Source organism: Phacochoerus africanus, chromosome 8 (assembly GCF_016906955.1).
Source record: "Phacochoerus africanus isolate WHEZ1 chromosome 8, ROS_Pafr_v1, whole genome shotgun sequence".
NCBI lineage: Eukaryota > Metazoa > Chordata > Mammalia > Artiodactyla > Suidae > Phacochoerus > Phacochoerus africanus.
The window spans coordinates 74,545,051-74,567,573 of NC_062551.1; the positions used below are offsets into that span (position 1 = coordinate 74,545,051).

At 50.0% G+C, this 22,523-nt stretch overlaps 1 protein-coding gene across 3 annotated transcripts in view; it reads left to right on the forward strand.

Annotated features, from left to right (window-relative positions):
* Positions 1 to 8,478: 8,478 nt before the first annotated feature.
* Positions 8,479 to 22,523, forward strand: part of PLEKHM2 (pleckstrin homology and RUN domain containing M2) — a 42,211-nt gene continuing 28,166 nt past the window's right edge. Inside the window, exon 1 of one of the 3 annotated variants that reach the window (XM_047792007.1) lies at positions 8,479 to 8,752. In XM_047792007.1, coding sequence (XP_047647963.1) covers positions 8,693 to 8,752 — 60 coding nt within the window. In that variant the 5' untranslated portion in view covers positions 8,479 to 8,692. The remainder of the gene's footprint in view (positions 8,753 to 22,523) is intronic. The other 2 variants (XM_047792008.1, XM_047792010.1) reach the window with 2 other exon arrangements.

Here is a 22,523-nt window from a genome sequence, read left to right on the forward strand (position 1 = left end):
CCTTTACTAAAAACAGAAGGAGTTCCTGTTGTGGCTCAGTGGTTAACAAACCTGACTAGTGTCCATGAGGACACAGGTTCGATCCCTGGCCTCACTCAGTGGGTTAAGAATCTGGCATTGCTGTGAGCTGTGGTATAGGTCACAGGCACGGCTTGGATCCTGCATTGCCGTGGCTGTGGTGTAGGCTGGCAGCTGTAGCTCTGATAAAGACTCCTAGTCTGGGAACCTCCATATGCCATGAATGCGGCCCTAAAAAGACAACAACAAACAAAAAAGGACTTTATCAGGGAAATAAATGCATTGAGAAGGTTATGGCAGGAATCTAGCTAGGAGTTTAAAAATGTGAGAAAACGGTAGGATATGTGTTTAGAAGTAGAGATACAGAGAAATCAAAAAATCAAGAGTTCAGAGAACAGAGTTCTAAATTTCAAAATGCAAAGTCAGCAGAGCCTGTTGGCATCTTATGTGAAAGGGCCAAATGATTACCAGACAGCACTGCTTCCCTGTTAGTGTTCTAATGGGATTAGCAAGCTATGCCAGAGTCCATATCTATGAATTTTGTTATAAAACTTTAGAGCTAGGGTGGCTTTGTTCCTCTTAGAAAGTTATTACATGCTAACATTTTCCCTGTTGGACTCCAGGTATCTGAAGTTTAAGTTCCCTGAGCCAGGGGTTCCCATCGTGGCTCAGTGATAAATGCACCCAGCTAGTATCCATGAGAATGCAGTTTCCATCCCTGGCCTCGCTCAGTGTTGGCTCGGATCTGGCGTGGCTGTGGCCGTGACATAGGCCTGCAGCTCTGATTTGACCTCTACCCTGGGAACTTCCATAAGCCATGGGTTTGGCCCTAAAAAAATGTATTTGGAATCTGATCATTTCTAGAATGCTGGTCAAGGCACCATCGCCTGTCACCTGATGAGCTGCAGTACGTCTCCCTGCTTCTGCCCTCGTCTGTCTACACCATGTCTGGCACAAGAGCCAGCATGACCGGATTGGTCACACCTCTTCTTAAAATCCCTCATTGGGCCCCATTTCGCTGAGGGTAAACACCAAGTCCTTATGTCCCTCTGCCTTCACCTCCTGCCTCCCTCCCACCCTCAGCTCTAAGGCACTCAGACCTCCACATTCCTTGAATTCACCCTCTTCAGGGCCTTCATATTGCTGTTCACTTGGTCTGGAATGTTCTCCTGACCCCCATCCCCCCGACGCCTGCATGGTTTTTTCCCAGTTGCTTCAGGTCTTTTTTTTTTTTTTGTCTTTTTGTCTTTTTGTCTGTTCAGGGCCACACCCACAGCACGTGGAGGTTCCCAGGCTAGGTGTCTAATCAGAGCTACAGCTGCTGGCCTACTCCAGAGCCCTAGCAAGACCAGATCTGAGCTGCGTCTGCAACCAAAGCTCATGGCGATACCGGATCCTTAACCCACTGAGAGAGGGCAAGGATCGAACCCACAACCTCATGGTTCCTAGTCAGGTTCATTTCCACTGTGCCACAACAGGAACTCCTGCATTTCACTTTTGTGTCTTATTTATGTTTCTCCCCTATTAAAACTATAGCTCGGTGAGAATAGGGATTTACATCTCCTTTGCACTGCTAGCTCCCAGTGCCTGGAACTTTGCCTGGTGCATAGTAGGCTCTCAGGTATGGGCTGAATTAATAAATCCATGAACACCGTTATGCTGCCACAGTTTACCATCTCCAAAGCCCATAAGTGGAGTGATAAACTCTGAGACCCAGCCAGTTAACTGAGGTCAATTTGCATGTTTAGGGATTCTAGCCCAAGACGGCTGTTGACCTTGGTTTTAATGTGGATTTTGAGGCAGATGACATTTTGAGGTTATTAAGTTTGCAGGCTTCCAGTTCCCTTCTCATGCAGTGGGTTAAGGATCCGGTGTTGTCACTGCAGCAGCTCTGGTCACTGCTGTGGTATGGATCTGATTCCTGGCCCAGGAACTTCCACATGTCATGGACCTGGCCAAAAAAAATGCTAAGTTTCCAGGCTTCCATGTGAAGCAGTACTTTTTATTATCATTATACCCACATATAAGCCTAATTTGAGACACTGGCAAACAGCACCTTTCTGCTAATGGTTGTATAGACCTGAGCCATAATTCCTCATCCATCACCTTAGAATAGAAAAGGTCCAGATCAGATGTAAAGAGAAGCAGCCTTGTATTTGACTTTAATTCTTTCTCTATACATTTTTTTTTTTCTTTTTAGGGCATATGAAAGTTCCCAGGCTAGGGGTTGAATCAGAGCTGCAGCTGCCAGCCACGGCCACAGCCACAGCCATAGTCATGCCAGATCCTTAACCCACTGAGCGAGGCCAAGGATTGAACCTGCATCCCCATGGATACTAGTGGGGTTCTTAACCTGCTGAACTACACTGGGAATTCCTTATGCTTTTAGGTCTATGGGCAGCTAAAAAAAAATGTCTCCATCCCTACTGAGTTAAAAATTCGGACTTCCCGTCACGGCACAGAGGTTAACGAATCTGACTAGGAACCATGAGGTTGTGGGTTTGGTCCCTGGCCTCGCTCAGTGGGTTAAGGATCCAGCATTGCCGTGAGCTGTGGTGTTGGTCGCAGATGCGGCTCGGATCTGGTGTTGCTGTGGCTCTGGTGTAGGCCGGTGGCTACAGCTCTGATTGGACCCCTAGCCTGGGATCCTCCACATGCTGTGGATTTGGCCCTAAAAAGGACAAAAGACGAAAGAAAAAAAAAAAAAAAAAGATCTAAGAATCTTAAAAAAAAAACCCATCCATCCATCTATCTTTGATTTTTCCAGATAGATACAAAAGGAAAAAAAGAAATTTTTATCAAAAGATGGACATCTGTTTAGTAACTTATACTTCTGTCAGAGGAATGGAGAATCATTGATCTTTTCTTCCATGTCCAAATCCTTCCAGAATTCAGAAACTCTAAGTGGCCAGAGAGTTATTTGCAGAAGTTACTTAGAGGCCAAAAGGATGTTTCCATGACACTGGGGTCTACACTCATGGATAGGAGATTCTGGTGCTACCCATTTTCCTTAGAGTTTGATGCTTCACCTGAAAACTGGACTGGACCCTCAAGTTTTGTCTGTTGCCTCCCGTCTCTGGCTACAACTCTCTCCATAAACGTTTCCCGTTTTTCTCCCACCCTTTGGACTTGGCATCCTTGAGAAGGAAAACACTTGTCACTTGTCGCTTGTCCTGAGGCCCTGCAAACAGAAGCTAGTGGACTCACTCAATGAAAACGTCAGAGAAATTGTCAAAACAGCTCCAAGAGTGAAACCATAGCCCTGTGCCCATTTCTGTAAGAGCCACTCTGAAAGTTGACCCCAACACTGATGGCATTATCAGAGGGGCCTTTCAAAAGACTGAAATGACTTTTTCCCCTACACCAGCTCAGTTCTTTTGGGTAGAGCGTAAAGAACAGCTTTGCCAGGCGAAGGAGGCCACAGCAGGCTAATGCCGTCAAAACTGTGCCCTCCCTTGAGAGGGGATAGCACAGGGTTTTATAAGTTTAGCTTAAGAAAGGGGGGGTTGTCTGTAAGCATTAGGGTGCTTGCCTTCTTCTCCCTTGATAGACCACTTCAAAGTCATCAAGGCTGGAGTCCAGTGGTCCGTCGAATGTTTCTGGTGTCTCTGGGGTATACCCACTGGTTTAACAGCCCAGCCTGGAAGCAGATCACTCTTTCTGTTCACATTCCAGAGGAGAGAACTTGTTAATACAGCCACACCTACCACAAAGGAGGCTGGGAAATATAGTCTAGCCCTGCCTGGCTACAGTGCTTTCCCTGCGGAGAGAGCAGATTTTGGTGGCCAGCTAGAGGCCTCTGCCACGTCGGGGAAGAGCTTTCCCGGCAAAGACCCTCAGATGTGAACACACTAGCGTGTTTAAGAAACAGAAGTTTGAGAGTTCCCGTCATGGCTCAGTGAAACAAATCTGACTAGTATCCACAAGGATGCAGGTTCGATCTCTGGCCTCGATCCGTGGATCAAAGGATCCAGTGTTGCCGTGAGCTGTGGTATAGGTTGCAGATGCTGCTCGGATCCTGCGTTGCTGTGGCTGTGGTGCAGGCCAGCAGCTGGAGCTCCAATTCGACTGGTAGCCTGGGAACCTCCATATGCCACAGATGTGGCCCTAAAAAGACCAAACAAACAAACAAACAAAGAAACAAGTTTGGTGGGAGCTGGCACACTGTGGTGGAGAGATGAGTCAGGGAGAGAGGGGAGAGAGGCTGAATCAGGTCGGCTGTGGCCTCGGAGGCCAGAGAAGAGTATGGACGTCACTCCAAATGCTGTGGCCAGAAGCTTTCGGAAGTTTTGAAGCCGGGAGGTGGAATGATATCGGTTTCCACCTGACTTTCATGCTGACTGGACAACAAAGAAGGAGGAACTAGGTGTTCAACCTTTTAAAATAAAATCATGTAGATTACAGCCGCCCTGTTTTGTTTGCCCAGTCCTGGAGTCCTAGGTGGTCAGCACTTACGGGCGCTGGGCTTGAGGCTTGAGGCCTGGGAACCTGGACCATCACCGCTATGTACGGTCAGCCCGCCTCTCTCCCCTTCTCAGACGGAGGGCAGCTTCACAAGCCTGGTGGCCAAGGAAGTAGTTACTCCCTCCTCGGCGAATGGGGGAAGGAGAAGAATTCATCCCTTCAACCATCCTCCACTTTTTTCCCACAATCTTACCCAATTACCTTTCAAGGATGTGGCAGGATGAAACCGCCTGACCTTTTTCTTTTTCCTCCCAAAGCAGGACATCCCTTTGGAAAGAAGCGTTAAAGAGACCAGGCAGGCCAGGTCTGTGGTGTCTCCATGACCCTGCTCTCCTTCCCAACTTCTTCCTTCATCTAATGGAATGCAGCAGGGGGAGACTTCGGTGAGGACAATATTTAAAGGAAAAAAAAGAGATCATTTCTCCCATGTCACTGATTTGGAAACTAAGATTTGCCCGAGGCCCTGGAGTGACTCAGTCAAGGCTTTTGACTCTTGATGCCTCAGTCTCATGCGCTTTCCACGTGATCAGCGAAGTCTTGTGCAATAAATGAGTGGGTTCAATTTCAAGCTTAAATTACTCCCAATAACAGGACTGATAGGCACCTTGTTTTTTCCTTTGCCTTGTTTTTGACAGGCAAGGATAGAGTCCACATTTGAGCTTCTGGGCAATGGGGCCATGGTCTGCACATGAACACACCCCCTGGGGCCCCCTCCCTTTTCCTGCGAGCAGTCTTGTGAGACTAAACCGTACCTCACTTCTCCCACCCACTCCCACACCTGCGAAAACCTTAAGAATTTGGTAGGCAGTGAGACCATAAATTCCTCCTACATGTTGTAAAAAGTTGACTCTGACCATCCCCCAATGCGTGAAGATGGAAACAATATGAAAGAAATGCCACCTCCTTGCATCACAGGTACACAGCCAAGTGATAATAACACCTGTTGAAGCTGTCATGTGCCCAAGCCATGAGGAGCCATTTACAGGAAGGTGATATCCGGTAGAAGAAGATGGCTTGCTATTTTAACAGCAGGGAGGAATCTTGAAGCTAGTTCGTTTCCACTTTAGGCCGAATGGATTCTCAGGAGCTAGTGGCATTGCATCAGACAGGTTGGGGCTTATAGACGCCTAGCCTGGGTGTGGTGAGAAAGGAGTTCACCAAAGCTATTAGACTGGTCATTCACGCCAGCTTTCCTCCTGCTTGCCACAAACACCTTTGGAGACCAGGCTATTTCTTCCTGAATTCCTCTGCCTTCAGCCTTTTCTCTACCCCTCCAGTGACGGTAACCTCGAGCCCAACCTGTCATTCTGTCCTCTGCCCGGCTCCACAGAGATTGTTATCTCTTATTTTCCTAAATTCAGTACTCTTAAGCAAATACCCTGAGTTTAGACATTTTGCTTCTTTACTTAAAGAGTTAGACCAAGCCCCTAAGAGGCTCACCTCCTAGAATAGTGTAAAGAAATGTAAAGGGATCCTTGGCTTAGAAAAGGGTGCAAATGGTTTGGGGGCTCCACTGTTTGCTCTATGATTTTAAGCAGATTATCCTCCTCCCTCAATTTCTTCATCTGTACAGGAATTGTTGCTTGAGGATGCAGTGAGACAAATGTATGTAAAGCACTTACGTCAGCTCATGGCACGTAGTCAGCACTCAACACTTCGCAGCAGCATCGTTGTGGATATTAAGAATTCTTGCCCTTGATCCTGGGGTGGTAACAGAATGCAGCAATCTCTTTCTCCTTCCTTTTCCTGACACGTATTTTGTCCCCTTTATCCAGTCATATGAGAATGAAACACTGCCACCATCTTGGGTCTCTTCTGGGGAAACTGAAGGATGGGGAGGTATCTTTTTGGTGTGTATAGAGTGGGATCCCTCTAAGATAAGTTGTATAATCCGTGTTTCAGAATCAGGTGCTGGGCTGAGTAGGACTGGGAGGCTGAGGGAGGGGTAGCCTGAGCAGAGAAGAGGGAAAACTGGGGACCTATAGTTGAGAATTGAGGTATCTTAAGACTAAAAAGGGTGAGGATCATTTCACAACACATACACATTTTTTTCATGTTTTTATAACGATTTTTATTTTTTCTGTCATAGTTGGTATAGTGTTCTGTGAGTTTTCTACTCTACAGCAAAGTGACCCAGTCACACACACCCACACATATATATATACATTCTTTCTCTCACATTATCCTCCATGAGGCTCCATCACAAGTGACTAGTTCCCAGTGCTACACAGCAGGATCTCATTGCTTATCCATTCCAAAGGCAATAGTCTGCATTTATTAACCCCAAATTCCCAGTCCATCCTACTCCCTTGCCTTCTTACTTGGCAACCATAAGTCTATTCTCCAAATCCGTGAGTTTCTTTTCTGTGGAAAGGTTTATTTGTGCTATCTATTCGATTCCAGAAATGAGTGATATCATATGGTATTTGTCTCTTTCTGACTTCACTAAATATGAGACTCTCTAGTTCCATCCATGTTGCTGTAAATGGCATTATTTTGTTCTTTTTCGTGGCTGAGTAGTGTTCCATCGTATACCACATCTTCTTAATCCAATCATCTGTCGATGGACACTTAGGTTGTTTCCATGTCTTGGCTATTGTGAATAGTGCCACAATGAACACATGGGTACACGTGTCTTTTTCAAGGAAAGTTTTGTCCAGATATATGTCTGAGAGTGGGATTGCTGGGTCATATGGTAGTTCTATATTTAGTTTTTGGAGGAACCTCCGTATTGTTTTCCATAATGGTTGTACCAATTTACATTCCCACCAACAGTGCAGGAGGGTTCCCTTTTCCACACCATCTCCAGCATTTGTTATTTGTGGACACATACACATATTGAATCATTATGTTGTATACCTGAAACTAATGTTATATGTCAACCCTAAAAAAGTAGAAAATATAAATACAATGACTATATATTGACATTTTAGAAGCATAAAAAGGAGGAATCAATGGATGTATCCGGAATACATTTATTTGGGGACCAAATGAGTAAGTGAGCCAGGTAGACTCACTTAGACTGAGAACTCCAAGTGTAGGTGGCTTCAAAACATGGTAAATTGGAAAGGAATCCACTAGGAACCATGAGGTTGCGGGTTTGATCCCTGGCCTCACTTAGTGGGTTAAGGATCCGGCATTGCAGCATTGCCGTGAACTGTGGTATAGGTCGCAGATGGGGCTCAGATCCTGCCTTGCTGTGGTTGTAGTGTAGGCCGGCAGCTGTAGCTCCGACTCCACCCGTAGCCTGGGAACCTCCATATGCCATGGGTGTGGCTCTAAAAAGCAACCCCCCCCAAAACAAAACAAAGAAAAACATGAACGAAACCCCACATGGTGAACTGGGGGAGGGAGTAGGGGAGGGAGGAGAAGGGGAATTGTCACCGGTGGGTTTCAGGGCCAAGGGGGCCCTTAGGATATGTGAAGAAGCAGGAAAAGGGTTGGAAGGGGCAGGGCAATAGGACTGAAGGTGAGGGAGGGGCACCGAGGATCCGACGTGGCCTGAAAGTTTAGGACTGGGCGGGGAGGGTGGGAAACCCAGGATTGGAGGGGCTGGGTCCTGTGGGCAGGTCCGGGTGGGGCTGTCTCCAGGCTGCCAAAAGCCGGGGGGGCCTGGGTCTCTAGGCTGAGAGCCAGGGCCCGAGCATCGAGGGGGGGCCTCGGGGCTAAGGAAGGGCAGGGCACAGGTGGAGCCTGGGCCGAGGGGTCTCCAGCTCCCCGGGATCGGAGGGGGGCCTCCGGGGGCCCCGGTCGGGGGAGGGGGCTCCCGGGTCTCGAGGAGGGCTGCGGGACCTGGGTCTGTGGGCGACCAGAGGCCCGAGGTCTGGGGGCCCCAGGGGGGTCTCCGGGGCCCGGGGGCTCCAGGGTCCCGGCTCGCAGGGCGCTGGCGCGGCGCGGCACGGGCGTCCCAGCCCGACCGCCGGCCTTGGCGCCGCCCCGCCTGACATCAGTTCCTGCCGCCGCCGCCGCTGCCGCCGCCGCCGCCGCCGCCGCCGCGCACAGCCCGCGGCCTCCTTCCCCGCCGGCCGAGCTCCGGAGCCGCCGGGCGCGGCGGAGCGAGGGGCCGGGCGAGGCGAGGGCCGGGCGGCGGGCGCCGGGCCCCGCGGCCGGCACGACGGAGCCCCCGCACGGCCGGCGGCAGCGGTTGGCGGCGGCCCCGGGGCCCCGGCGCGGGAAGCGGCGGCGGCGGGGTGGCGGTGGCGGCGGCGCCATGGAGCCGAGGGAGGTGAAGGACCGGATCCTGGAGAACATCTCGCTGTCAGTGAAGAAGGTGAGTGCGGCCTGCCCTCCCTGACTCCGGCCCCGGCCCAACCCGGCCCGCCCTGCCGGGGCCCCCGACCCCATCCAGCGCCCCTTCCTTCCCTTGGGTCGCTCGCCCAGGCCGGGGGTCCCTCCTGTCACGGGGGCTCGGGACTCCGCCCTTCCCCTCCTCGACCCGGGAGACCGGGAGCCTCCAGGACCCCGGGGCCGATGCAGGGGAGGCCGGGTGGCTCACGTGAGCGCCGCTGCGTCCGAGCTATTTTTAAAGAACTAAGTTGAGGTCAGCATCCTGGGAGCTTTCACGGGCCAGCCCGGGGGCCCTGCGTCACTTAGAGGGGCCGCCACCCGCCAGTGCCCCCCTCTCTGTGGGAAGCAGCAGAAACGCCCTGCGAGGGCCCCACCTGCCGCACATCCCTGGGCAGCATCACTGCATCCTCCATCTCCCCTGGGCTTGCGCCTCCGTCTCCGGAGTCGACAGTCTGAGTGAGGGCCCGTGATAAGCAGCTTCCAGTCTTCCCAGTTCTGTATGACATTGCCTCCGATCCTGGGGAGTTCCTTGAATAATCTTGCCCAAGGATGGCAGTTTTGAAGAGGCTTATTTCAGCAGTTTGAGAACCCAAAGTACCTTGCGTTTTGGACCATGACCTGTGGGACTAAGTGACGCCCGGGAGTGGGGGGCACCCTGCAGTAGAGATGGTGTCCCCATTCCAGATAGAGGAAAAATATTACCTATGGAGGGTATGTACTTGTCTGTACGAGGCAGTCAGTTGATTTGAGAAAGGGTCAGAGAAGGTAGAATTCAGATTTCCTTAAAACCAAACCAGAATGGACAATCATTTGAGGAATATTGTTGGATTGTTTTCCTCATTGGAATTCCTGGTTCAGCTGATAGTCTCAGAAACTGGGGGCGGTGGTGAGGGGATGACTTGAGCGGTGAGGGGAGGTGCCTCAGAGTAGTTTAATCAATCAATTCACCAAAACTCAAATGAAGAGAATTAAATCAACCATTGTATTTAAATAGCCCTATTTATTACCCCAATTAAATTCATCAAAAGCAGCATTAGGCAAGTAACTTTTTCCTTTCATAAAGACCAGTGTGGCTTAAAAAGAATAGTAGATGCAAATACCCTTACTAAAACGTTCCTCTAAAAGCAGCATTGCAGGCATCCAAAAGTTTTGTTTTGTTTTCCTGAGCTTCGCTAATTCAATAGAGTATTGTTTTTGCTTACTCGAGTGTAGGATGAGCAAAGGCTTTAAAAAATAATACATCTTTGGTAATGGAAAAGAAGACTGATTCTTTTCTAACCTGGCTTGATTTTGGCTTCAGGTAGGCCACACATTTTGTCTTTGGACTTCCAATTTATAAATAAAATGGGGAAAGTTCAGTTAGAAAGGGGGTAGGCATGGACACTCTGTCCTGTGTGTAAGGTCAGATCTTTTGAAGGCGGAGATCCACTCTGTCAATCAGGCTGCCCTTTATGAAGGGGTTGGATGTGCCCGTCAGGATTCTGACCACTGCATGGTTTGGACAGGCACGCTTTATTGAGCTGTCGTATATAAATCGCACACTGGAAACTGGAAACCCATCCCTGGGTGCATCACAACAAGAGGCGTGGTTAGGTGTCAAGGTTAAGAACAGGGATTCTGGAGTCTGGCTGCTTGGGTTCAATCCCTGCCCTGCTAGTGAATAAACCTGTAACGCTGGGTAGCTTCTTCCATGCCTCACTTCTCTGAGGGGATGAAATGAGGGTCGTCGTGAAGATTTAATGACAGCATGTATGTGTTTAGCATAGTGCTTAACCCAATCTTAATAAGTTCTCTTTGTCTGTTTGGACTGCCATAACAAACCGTCATAGACTGGGTGGCTTGTAAACAATATACATTTATTTGTCACTTGTAAACAATATGCGTTTATTTGTCACTCTTCTGGAGGCTGGAAGCCTGGAAATACGTGGGAAATGAAATGAAACCTGAGTCCAGGAAATGAAACCTGAGGCCAACATGGTTGGGTTCTGGTGAGGGCTGCTGACTGCTCTGAGTTCTCCCATGGGGAAGGGGTGAGGGAGCTCTCCTGGGTCTCTTATATAAGGGTGCTAATCCCATTCATGAGGGCTCCACCCTCATGACCTAAGCACCTTCCACAGGCCCCACCTCCTAACACCATCACAAGGGGGTTAGGATTTCAGCATATGAATTGGGGGAGGACAAAAACATCCAGTCTGTAGCATAAAGTGGTTGGTCTCTTTTTCTCTTCGTGGTGGAGCCAGTTCCCACTTTTACATTGTCTGAAGGTGGCTAAAGGCCTCACCACCTAAACGTTGTCATACACCCTTTGGACTTGTTACCCACTTCCTTTTTATGTTGTGTTTTGGAGGCCTGTTTTTTTATTCTAGCATCACGAAGGGCATTTGTTTTCAGAATCAGAGTATCTATCTATCTGCTTCTATCAGGAATCAGTTCTGCTACAATAGTAGGCTCTGAGGGCTGGCAGCCTTGGGGTCAGATTTGTCCTTCAACTCCAGTCTCACCTAAATATGTTATATGGTGCCTTAAAAATTGCTTTGCTTTGGCGTTCCCGTCGTGGCTCAGTGGTTAATGAATCCGACTAGGAACCTTGAGTTTGCAGGTTCGATCCTTGGCCTTGCTCAGTGGGCTAAGGATCTGGCGTTGCCGTGAGCTGTGGTGTAGGTCACAGACACGGCTCGGATCCCTCATTGCTGTGGCCCTGGCGTAGGCCAGCAGCTACAGCTCCGATGGGACCCCTAGCCTGGGAATCTCCATATGCCACGGGAGTGGCCCTAGAAAAGGCAAAAAGACAAAAAAAAGAAAAATTGCTTTGCCTTTTTCTTCCATCCTACACTAGTAAAATGGTCTAACTGATCCTTTTAAAAGGATGTTGCATGATGGAGGTCTCGTCGTGGCTCAGTGGTTAATGAATCCGACTAGGAACCATGAGGTTGCGGGTTTGATCCCTGGCCTCGCTCAGTGGGTTAAGGATCCAGTGTTGCCGTGAGCTGTGGTGTAGGTCACAGACGCAGCTCAGATCCCAAGTTGCTGTGGCTGTGGTGCAGGCCTGGCTGCTACAGCTCCAATTAGACCTCTAGCCTGGGAACCTCCATGTGCCATGGGAACAGCCCTAGAAAAAAGGCAAAAAACCAAAAAAAAAAAAAAAGAAAGAAAAAGATGGTGCATGAAGAAAATGAGGATTTCTGCAAAAAAAAAGATCCAAGTGTACTATAAGCTATGTTTGCAAAGGGTATTTTAGCACTTTTTATTCAAATAGAATATACCTACACTCCTAAGTGTACAGCTAAATGAATTCTCCCAAAGTGAGCACACCCCCACGGCCAGGTCCTGGAGCAAGAAACAAACCCAACCATCATCCCAGAAGCTCCCCCCCGCCATCCCCCTCTCAGAAAGTACAGCTCCAAGTGCAGCCATTCTTCTCAAGCAGCATTGAATTCAGTCATGTTGACACCTAGATTTTGTGATGCTGGACATGTGCTGTAAAACCAGAGGTGCCACAGTTGATCCAGGGAACCCATGTTCCGATGTGAAGGCAGGATTCCTGAGGGTTAAAGAGAACTGGAGAGTTTAATAGCACAGTTAAATGAAAATGGTAGTAGCAATGAAAGGCCAGTTCCCCGTGTTCTCGAAAGGGAGAGTAGCGGAAACATCCCAGGTGCAGATCCAAAAGCTTGTGGTTGCCGACTTGTTAATAGCTAAAGAGACGTCCAAGTTGAAGATGGTGTTGGCGTTTTGAATTGGCATGTGGTTCTCCTAAATAGCATCTTCTCCCAGGGGGGGAAGGCAGTGGTTTTCATGAGAGTTTTCTTCTGAGGATTGTGTATATTGAGTACTCTTGCAGTATGAGCAGAGGCTCTGTGCTGGGGAAGGCAGCCTCCAACAGAGCATATATTGGTTGGAGGGAGAATTTCTTTCTTTTTTTTTTTTCTTTTTTGCTATTTCTTGGGCCGCTCCCGCGGCATAGGGAGGTTCCCAGGCTAGGGGTCGAAACGGAGCTGTAGCCACCGGCCTACGCCCCAGCCACAGCAATGCGGGATCCGAGCTGCATCTGCAACCCACACCACAGCTCACGGCAACGCCGGATCCTTAACCCACTGAGCAAGGGCAGGGACCGAACCCACAACCTCATGGTTCCTAGTCGGATTCGGTCAACCACTGTGCCACGACGGGAACTCCAGAATTTCTAAAAATTAAGAATTTGTTTTGTTTTTTGGTTTTGGCTGCACTCTCAGCACGCGGAAATTCCCCAACCAAGGATCGAATGTGTGCCACAGCAGCAACCCAAGCCACAGCAGTGGCAATACCAGATCCTTAAGCTGCTGAGCCACCAGGCAACTCCAAAAAAAATTAAGAATTAAACCAAATCACCAGGGGAGTTCCTGTCATGGCTCAGCAGAAACGAATCTGACTAGCGTCCTTGAGGACGCAGGTTCAATCCCTGGCCATGCTCAGTGGGTTAAGGATCCAGCTTTGCCATGAGTTGTGGTGTAGGTCACAGACGCGGCCCGGATCCCGAGTTGCTGTGGCTGTGGTGTAGGCCAGCAGCTACAGCTCCAATTCAACCCCTAACTTGGGAATCTCCATATGCTGTGAGTATAGTCTTAAAAAGACAAAAAACCAAAAAAACAAATCACCAGCACAGGGAGAAGCCTCGGAGAAGAAGAGCCTAACTGAGTCTTGACAAATTGGTAGAAGTCAGAGAAAGAGAAGGAGCAGGCATTTAAGATAGAAGGAACAGCCTAAATATCCCCAGGGCAGCGGGGACATCCGAGGACAATGAGGACAGACCAGTCTCAAGAGTGCTGAGAGTTCTGCTCCCTGTGGCTGGAAAGTGCTTTCCATGGAAGCTGTCCAGCCTGGTGAATGCAAATGCAGGTTTCAAAGTGCACCGACCTCAGTCTGGGTCTGAATTTGGGGTTTGTCACTGACCTTGTTGACCCTGGCACGTTGCCGGACCTCAATTAGCCTCAGGTATCAGAACTTACAGTTGTCATGAGAATTAAATCATAGGAGCTGATGCACTCGAAGCACTGAGCACAAGGCCTGAATGAGATCTTAGCTGCCATTGGCCCCAGCTGGCAGTTTTCTCTTGGGCAGTTTTCAGATCTCACGCTACACTTCCCTGTTTCTTCAGGCTCAGGGTTTGTCGGACTTTTTCTTCAAAGGCCAGGTGGTATTTTCAGCCCGTGTGGTCTTCGTTGAAACTATTCAGTTCTGCTTTCACAGCTCAAGAGCAACCACAGGCAATCCATACGTGCATGGGTGCGGCTGTCTTCCAGTGAACCTTTATGCACATAAACCAGCAGCGGGCTGGATTTGGCCCAGAGCTGCTTCGTACCCTACACAAAAATGTCCTCCCCAGGGTGGGCTTGGGGTCGCTTTCAGAGAACCTGGTGTGATGGCCAGTCCCATAGTTAACGAAATCGCCGCTATACCTGGGTTTGTGCGCTAGGTCAGGCGTGTGGAATGAATATGGACACTCGTAAATATCACCGTCTGTCCCTGTGTTCCGTTTCCAAGAATATTTACTCATCACCTTCCTTGTGTCCTCACTGTCTGTCCTAGGCCCTACCTGGGTAGTAGTAGGCCAAGCCGATAAGGGCTCTGGAGTGGGTGTTCCAGTGGGAGCAGAGAGTGCTCGGTTAGCCAACCCACCAATGCAGAGACCTTCAGATTGTCGGAAGGCCTGAGGCAGGATGATGGGGTGAGCCGGCTGGGAACCTGCTGCAGGGGAGGTGCTCAGAGGAGACTTGCTGAAGAGGTGATATTGCTTCCAACAGGGGACACTGACTAGGAGGAGAGAGTGAGGCCTTAGGCTAAGAAAACGAGCAGTTGCTTTAAAAAATACACAGGTAGGAGTTTCCATCATGGCACAGTGGAAACAAATCCAACTAGGAACCATGAGGTTGCGGGTTCGATCCCTGGCCTCACTCAGTGGGTTAAGGATCCGGCGTTGCGGTGAGCTCTGGTCACAGACACAGCTCGGATCCCGAGTTGCTGTGGCTGTGGTGTAGGCTGCCAGCTGTAGCTCTGATTGGACCCCTAACCTGGGAACCTCCATATGCCCTAAGTATGGCCCTAAAAAGCAAAAAAAAAAAAAAAAAAAAAAAAATTCACACAGATAGCTCAGAAGTGTATAAATAAAAAATAGAGTTCCCACTGGGGCTCACCAGGTTAAAACCCCAACATAGGAGTTCCCATGGTGGTGCAGTGGTAAACGAACCCGATTAGTATCCATGAGGACGCAGGTTCGATCCCTGGCCTTGCTCAGTGGGTTAAGTGTCCAGCATTGCTGTGGCTGTGGTGTAGCTGGTGGCTACAGCTCCAATTCAACCCCTAGCCTGGGAACCTCCATATGCCGAGGGTATGGCCCTAAAAAGACAGAGGGGGAAAAAAACCCAGCGTAGTGTCCTTGAGGATATAGGTTCAATCCCTGGCCTCGCTCAGTGGGTTAAGGATCTGGTGTTGCTGTGGCGTAGGCCAGCAGCTGCAGCTCTGATTCAACCCCTAGCCTGGGAACTTTCATATGCTGCAGGTGCGGCCCTAAGAAAAAAAAAGTATGTGGCCCCTGTTCTCCAGCTTCTTGCCCCCAGTTTGGATCCTCTTAAACAGAATGAATAAATTAATTTTATTTATTTATTTATTTATTTATTTTTTACTTTTTAGGGCCGCACCCTTGGCATATGGAGGTTCCCAGGCTAGGGGTCGAATTGGAGCTACGGCTGCCAGCCTACACTACAGCCACAGCAACGCAGGATCCTTAACCCACTGATTGCGTCCAGGGATTGAACCCGCAACCCTGTGGTTCCTGGTCGGATTTGTTTCTGCTGCGCCACCACGGGAACTCCTAAATGAATTCGAATACAGTAACCATCCTTCAGAGAATGTTCCTGGGTCAGACCAACCTTCTCTCACAGAAAACAACCCAGGTCCCCACCGTTCTGTCTGGGTGGACTCTGTCATCCCCACCTCCGCCCCACCCCTGGGGTGGCTCTGAATAGAAGGTAAGCCTTCTATTTCTGGCCCGGCGCTCCCTGCATTGAGCGGGGGGTCTCCCCGTCGGGGGCTGCTGGCACTGGTCTAGAAGCTGCAGCTGTCAAGCCTCAGCCTGTCAGTGCAGCTGCAAAGGCTGGCCCGGCTGGTGGACTTCTTCCCACTTTTCCACTCCTCCGGAAAGGTTAGATCTACCATGCGGGAGTTCCCATTGAGGCAAAACGGAAACGAATCCTAGTAACCATGAGGTTGCAGGTTCAATCCCCAGCCTTGCTCAGTGGGTTAAGGATCCGGCGTTGCTGTAAGCTGTGGTGTGGGTCGCAGACAAGGCTCGGATCCTGCGTTGCTGTGGCTGTGGCATAGCTGGTGGCTACAGCTCCAATTTGGCCCTGAACCTGGGAACCTCCATAAGCCGAGGGTGGGGCCCTAAAAAGACGGGAAAAAAAAAATTTTAACTAGGGCAACTGGTTCCCAGCAAGAGCCTGGTGGTTAGGTATGTGTGGGAATTACCTTGACTGGTTTCGATCAATAGTTTTGTTCTCTTGGCTTCGTGGAAAAACTCTTTAAGAGTTTTAAAGTCTTAAGTGTTCTGAAAATCCCTAATGACCTGAGTCACCCAGAGAAAGATCTCCATAAAATACCAAATATTGACACACGCATTTTCTATGCTGATGTGCTAAGGGCTCCCCTCCCCTGCCCGTGTCCTGCCGTCAGCAGTGACTCTCTGCTCCTCTTCTCTGTCACAGAACAGAGGCCACCTGGAGAGGGATGTGAGGGCCCCTGCACGCACGGGGACTGCTTAAATGTGCCCCTGACCCCCTGAGTGACCTGCCCAGGCCTAGCATAAGCTGCCAGTAGAGAAGTGGTAGCTGCTGTTTCTTTTTTTCTTTTTAGGGCCACACCTTCAGCATATGGAAGCTCCTGGGCCAGGGCTCAAAACAGAGCTGTAGCCAAGGCCATGCCACAGCTGCAGCAACAACAGATCCAAGCCACATCTTCTACCTATACCACAGCTTGTAGCAATGCCAGATCCTTAATCCTCTGAGTGTGTGAGGCCAGAGACGAACCCGCTTTCTCACAGACACTGTGTCGGGTTCTTAACCTGCTGAAACCCAATGGGAACTCCCTTTTTTGGGGGGTGGGGAGGGCTTCTTTTTCTGAGCCCTGCCCATTCCATTTTAGGGGGTCCTCCTTTTACACAATGCTTCTCTGGTGTTGAGACTCTTTGAAACTTGTGACACTGCGGTCCTTTCCGCCCCATTGCAGGACACCCAGGGCCCTTCCTCTCTGCACACCTCGGCTCTAGCATTAGGGTGGCGTGGTCAAGGCTGTGGAGGGGTGGGAAGAAAGGAGCTGGGGGTTCTGCTGTGGCACAGTGGGATCTGTGGTGTCTCTGCAGTGCCAGGACACAGGTTTGATCACTGGCCTGGCACAGTGGGTGAAAGGATCTGGCATTGCCACAGCTGTGGTATAGGTCGCAACTGTGGCTCGGATCTGATCCCTGGCCAGGGAACTCCATGTGCCATAGGGCAGCCAAAGAAGGAAGGACGGAAGGAAGGAAGGGTGGAGGGAGGGAGGAGCTGGTCTTCGGAGTGCGAGTGTTGTGGGAGGAGAAGGCTGGGGGCTCTTGGGTGGGTCAGTTGCCCCCACCTTCAGCGCTCACCTCTGGCATCAGGATTCACCTCTGTGGTGAGGAGAGGCTGGTGCTACCGAGGCTGGCAGTACCTCCATATCTAAGGAAAGCAATGGGGCTTTTCCCTCTGAAGATTGAAGCTCTGTCAGGTAACCTCGGTGCTGATAGATCAGGTTCTCTGCCTGGGACCTGGCACCCCCCCCCCCGCCCCCCCGCCCAGTGCAAGGTGCAGTGTCGGCCCCAAGTGCTCCTCCTAGGGTCTGAATGAGCCAGCAGGGCTGGCTGCTTTGGGTGAACGTTCCTCTCCAGCCCTATCCTCACTGCTGCTTGCTTACAGTGCAAATGCCCTAGAACTTCCGTCTGAGGCAGGAGAGCTCCTGGAGAGTCCACTTGGCTGGAGCTGAGAGTTCAGGTCATTCATCTGTTGGTTATTCTAACCACCCAGGGTCCTGAAGGTCGCCTCTGCCTAGCGAAGCAGCTGGCCCTGCCACACAGACATTCTCTCTTATGTACTTGCAATTTATCTTTTTTCCTTTTGTGTCTAAGTCACAAACATTATAGAAACACACAAGGGAGAAAGTATTCATTTCTTATAATCTTCCTTCCTCCTGGGATATCTACTTAAGAGTTAGAAACCCAGTAATGTTTCCTCCTTTCCAGAAGGAGGAAAGGACCAACGTAGACTTGAAATCTACAGAAATTTCTGAACTTAATTTTTGTATGTAGTCAACCTCTGTTCACGTTTTCACTCTCAGTTCTTTATTTTTTGGCATTGAAGTCTCCTGTGCCATGACATGTCCAGACACACCGCTGGGAAGGGGGAGCGGTCATACCAGGAGAATCCTTACATTTAATGCTGTTTACACACACTTCTGCAGTCAGACTCACAGCAGACTTGCAGGATAGCTCACGAGGGGAGTGAGGTCAAGATTCTAATGCTCATAAGGGGCAGAGCTGGATATGAACCATATTTCTGGCTCCTGCTCTCTCCATTTCTCTGTGCCTTTTCCATCTACATCATGTCTGTCTTGAAGTTATAACAGATAATCCATCCCCCCAGGTCAGTTTTGTGGGCCAGTCTGCTATAAAGCTATCCATTTGTTTAACAAATATCTGTTGAGTATGACTGTGTTGGGCTGAGTACCCTTTTTTTTTTTTGTCTTTTTGTCTTTTTAGGGCTGCACCCGAGGCATATGGAGTTTCCCAGGCTAGGGGTCTAATTGGAGCTGTAGGCGCCAGGCCTGCACCACAGCCACAGCAATTTGGGATCCGAGCTGCGTCTTCGACCTACACCACAGCTCACGGCAACGCCAGATCCTTAACCCACCGAGCGAGGCCAGGGATCGAACCCTCAACCTCATGGATGCTAGTTGGGTTCGCTAACTGCTGCGCTCCATGGGAACTCCGGGCTGAGTACCCTTCTGGTCCCTAGGAGTCAGCAGTGAACAGAACCCACCAGGTCCCTGACCCTTTGGGGCTTACACTCTGGAAGATGCAACCAACATAAAATCGTGAAATAGGCGTGTACCCGACCCCAAGCCCTCCTGAGTGTCCTTTAGTAACTGTTATGGGTTTGTAGTCTCTGGGGTTCTTTGCACGCTTCCTAACCCTTCATTTGCTCTTTCAGCCTCGAAAGTCTCTGACTGTTATACAGCCTTGGAAGGAGGCAAGGGTGTCCTCCCAACTTAAGTGGTGATTTAGACAATGACTTCTTCTTCTTCTTCTTCTTTTTTTTTTTTGCTTTTTAAGGCCACACTTGCCACATCTGGAAGTTCCCAGGCTAGGGGTTGAATCGGAGCTACAGCTGCCAGCCTACACCACAGCCACAGCAACACCAGATCTGAGCCACATCTGCAACTTAAACCACAGCTCACGGCAACGCCGGATCCTTAACCCACTGAGCAAGGCCAGGGATCGAACCCGAATCCTCTTGGATCCTAGTTGGGTTCATTACCTCTGAGCCACGACAGGAACTCCTAGACAATGACTTGATGACTGTTTTCCATGGCAACAGTATGGTTGTCTGGGTGGGGGACGTATTCATGAGGTCATGTTGCAGATATAGCAGAGGAAAAAGGAAGTGAAAGATGAACACAGAGCCAGTGAGGCCTCCCAGGCTTTGAAAGACTCCCTTTGAAATAGCTCAGCGGGTTAAGGACCCAACATAATGTCCATGAGGTTATGGGTTCGATCCCTGGCCTCGCTCAATGGGTTGAGGGGCCAGCATTGCTGCAAGGTGAGGCATAGATTGCAGATGCAGCTTGGATTTGACCCCTAGCACAGAAACTTCCAAATGCTACAGGAGCAGCCCTAAAAAGAAAAACAAACAAACGACTCCCGACTCCCTGCTCTCACCGGTGCCACACACAACTCTGAATGTGAACGCTCAGGAAACAGCTCCTGCTTCCATCACAGCTGTAGGAATGGTGTATAGAGTGGAATTGTGTCGGTTGGTTTCTAGATCTCCAGGGTTTGCCTTGGAATCTCTTTGGAGAGCCTCTTATACCATTTTCCTCTCTGCTCTGAAAGGAGTCCTTGGTCCCTCCATCAGAGGTCAGCCCTCTGCTGAGTTCAGAGGCGGAACCATCATAGTGCCTCTGGCTGGGACACTCCCTGCCAGGAAGGAGGAGTGTTTAACTACTTTTGGTTTGGCGTTTTTGTTTGGTTTGTTTTTTACCTTTTTGGCCACCCCATGGCTTATGGAGTTCCTGAGCCAGGGATCAGATCTGAGGTGCATTTGGGATCTGTTGCACCACCAGATCCTTTCAACTCACTATGCTGACCGGGGATTGAACCTGTGTCCTTCGCTGCAAGGCCACCACCAATCCTATTGTGCCACAGCGGGAACTCTGCATTTACCTGTTTTTGGAAACAAACCATAGTCTGTCAAATTACCCAACGTGTCTGTGCCCAATGAGGCCAGTCCTTTCCTGTTCTCATTGTTCCCACACCCCAAAGAAAGCACAAAAGAAAGAAAAGAAATCCAATGGTAATTCAAGCACCTGCTTTTTTCAGCTCTCCCCCTGCATATCTTTCAGCAGAGCCGCCAGTTAAGCAGAGAGCCCGCCAACTCCAGCAAAGGGGCTAATGAGCAGTGATTTGGGAGGTGGAAAGGCAGCTGTATACTTGGGTGTATTTAGTGGGAAATGAATGGTAAGAAGCACTGATTTCACTGACTTGCTTAAGGAACAATGCAGGCCTGTAGTAAACAAACAGCGCTCCCTTTGGGTGACCCTACACGTAAAGAGCCGGTCAGTCCGGGGATGCGGCCCAGCCCGGGCACAAGCCCTTCCCAGGCAGGGGCATTGGCTGAAGGACAGTGTTTTTCATGCCCACCGAGAAATCAGGCCCATCGTTTTTTGTTTGTTTTTTGTCTTTTGTCTTTTGTCCTTTTTTTTAGGGCCTCACCCATGACATATGGAGGTTCCCAGGCTAGGGGTCTAATCGGAGCTATAGCTGCCAGCCTACTCCAGAGCCATGGCAACGCCAGATCCAAGTTGTGTCTGCCACCTACACCACAGCTCATGGCAATGCCAGATCCTTAACCCACTGAGCGAGGCCAGGGATCAAACCTGAATCCTCATGGATACTAGTTGGGTTCATTAATTGATGAGCCACGAAGGGAACTACTTCATTTGTTTTTTGAGGGGGGTTTTGATTTTTTGTTTTTGGCGCCAGCATGCAGCAGCGGTGAAGGAGCCAACTCCTAACCACTAGACCACCAGGGAACTCCCTGGCCCGTCATTTCTGAATCACAGGATCTGTGATTGGCTCCTGTGCAAGGATGATTTCTCGGTCCTCTAGTTCTACAGTTTACTGTGTAATTGACTGTCATTGGGAATGAGTTATTTTCCAGGCCAAGGTAGGGTGGAATCTCAGGTTAGGGATTTTAAAATTAGAAGAATGAGTCAGAAGCATGGCAGTTGCCTGGGGTCAGTGGAGCGGTGGACACTCAGTGGGCTGAAGCCTCTGTTGACACTCTCATGTTGTCTCAGAAGAAAGCGTCTGGGACCTTCCTGACGCTTGTTTCCCCAACTCCTAGCTGCCATTCAGCAGAGCCCTGGGAACAGCACGAGACCCCCACCACTCTGCCCCCCTCAGATGTTGGGATGAGCACTTAACAGTGGTCATAGCAGGTGCCCGCGACCACCTCTTTATCCCCTGGTGGGCTGGAAGCAGAGGCGCTCCAGGAATAGCTGACTCCATGGTATCTGAGCATCCGCACAAGATGCTGCAGTAGAAGGACCACTGGGCAAAGCCAGGAGGGGCAAGAAGTGTCTTCACCTCCCTGGGGCCCAGCTTCCCTGCCTACAAGAGAGGGTTCTGGCTATGTGGTTATTTTTGTGATTTTTAGCCCCTCAGTAGTTAAAGTTCCATTCACTGATAGCCTCTGCCTTGCTTACTCTAACTGCCCCCCCACCCCATGCTCTTGAATAAGAGGCTCCAGGAACCTCCGCTTTGAAAAAGGGATTTCTCAGGACTCCTCTGCCCTTAGATTCTGCAGTTCTTCATCCTGGCCAGCGCCCAGCCTGGTCTTCAGCTCCAGTGGAGAGTCTTTCCAGAAATGCCATTGGCGGAGTTCCCATTGTGGCTCAGTGGAAACAAATCTGACTAGCACCCATGAGGACGCAGGTTCGATCCCTGGCCTCGCTCAGTGGGTTAAGGATCTGGCATTGCCGTGAGCTGTGGTGTAGGTCGCAGATGCGGCTCAGATCTGGCGTGGCTGTGGCTGTGGCGTAGGCCGCAGCTACAGCTCTGATTTGATTCCTAGCCTGGGAACCTCCATATGCTGTGGGTGTGGCCCTAAAAAGACAAAAAAGGAAAAAAATGCTCTTGGCAGTGGCCTTCTGTTCCTCGGATCATATAAAACAGGGATTATTGTTCTTAGGAAGCTTTGCTAAGATGTAAGATGTAAAAGACTCCAGGCTGCCTTGTTTATGTATTTATTTGTTTATATTTATTTTCGAGGGGAAGGATGATGGACACTGGCTTTCTCTTCAAATCCATGAGAGTCTGTGTCTGAAGCCAATGCAAACTGCTGGTGCGGGATCAGGGTGGGGACGTTGTTCTGAGGGCCACTCCAGCCCTTCCCCAGCCATCTCTGCCATGGCCGAGTGCTCCTAGGGTC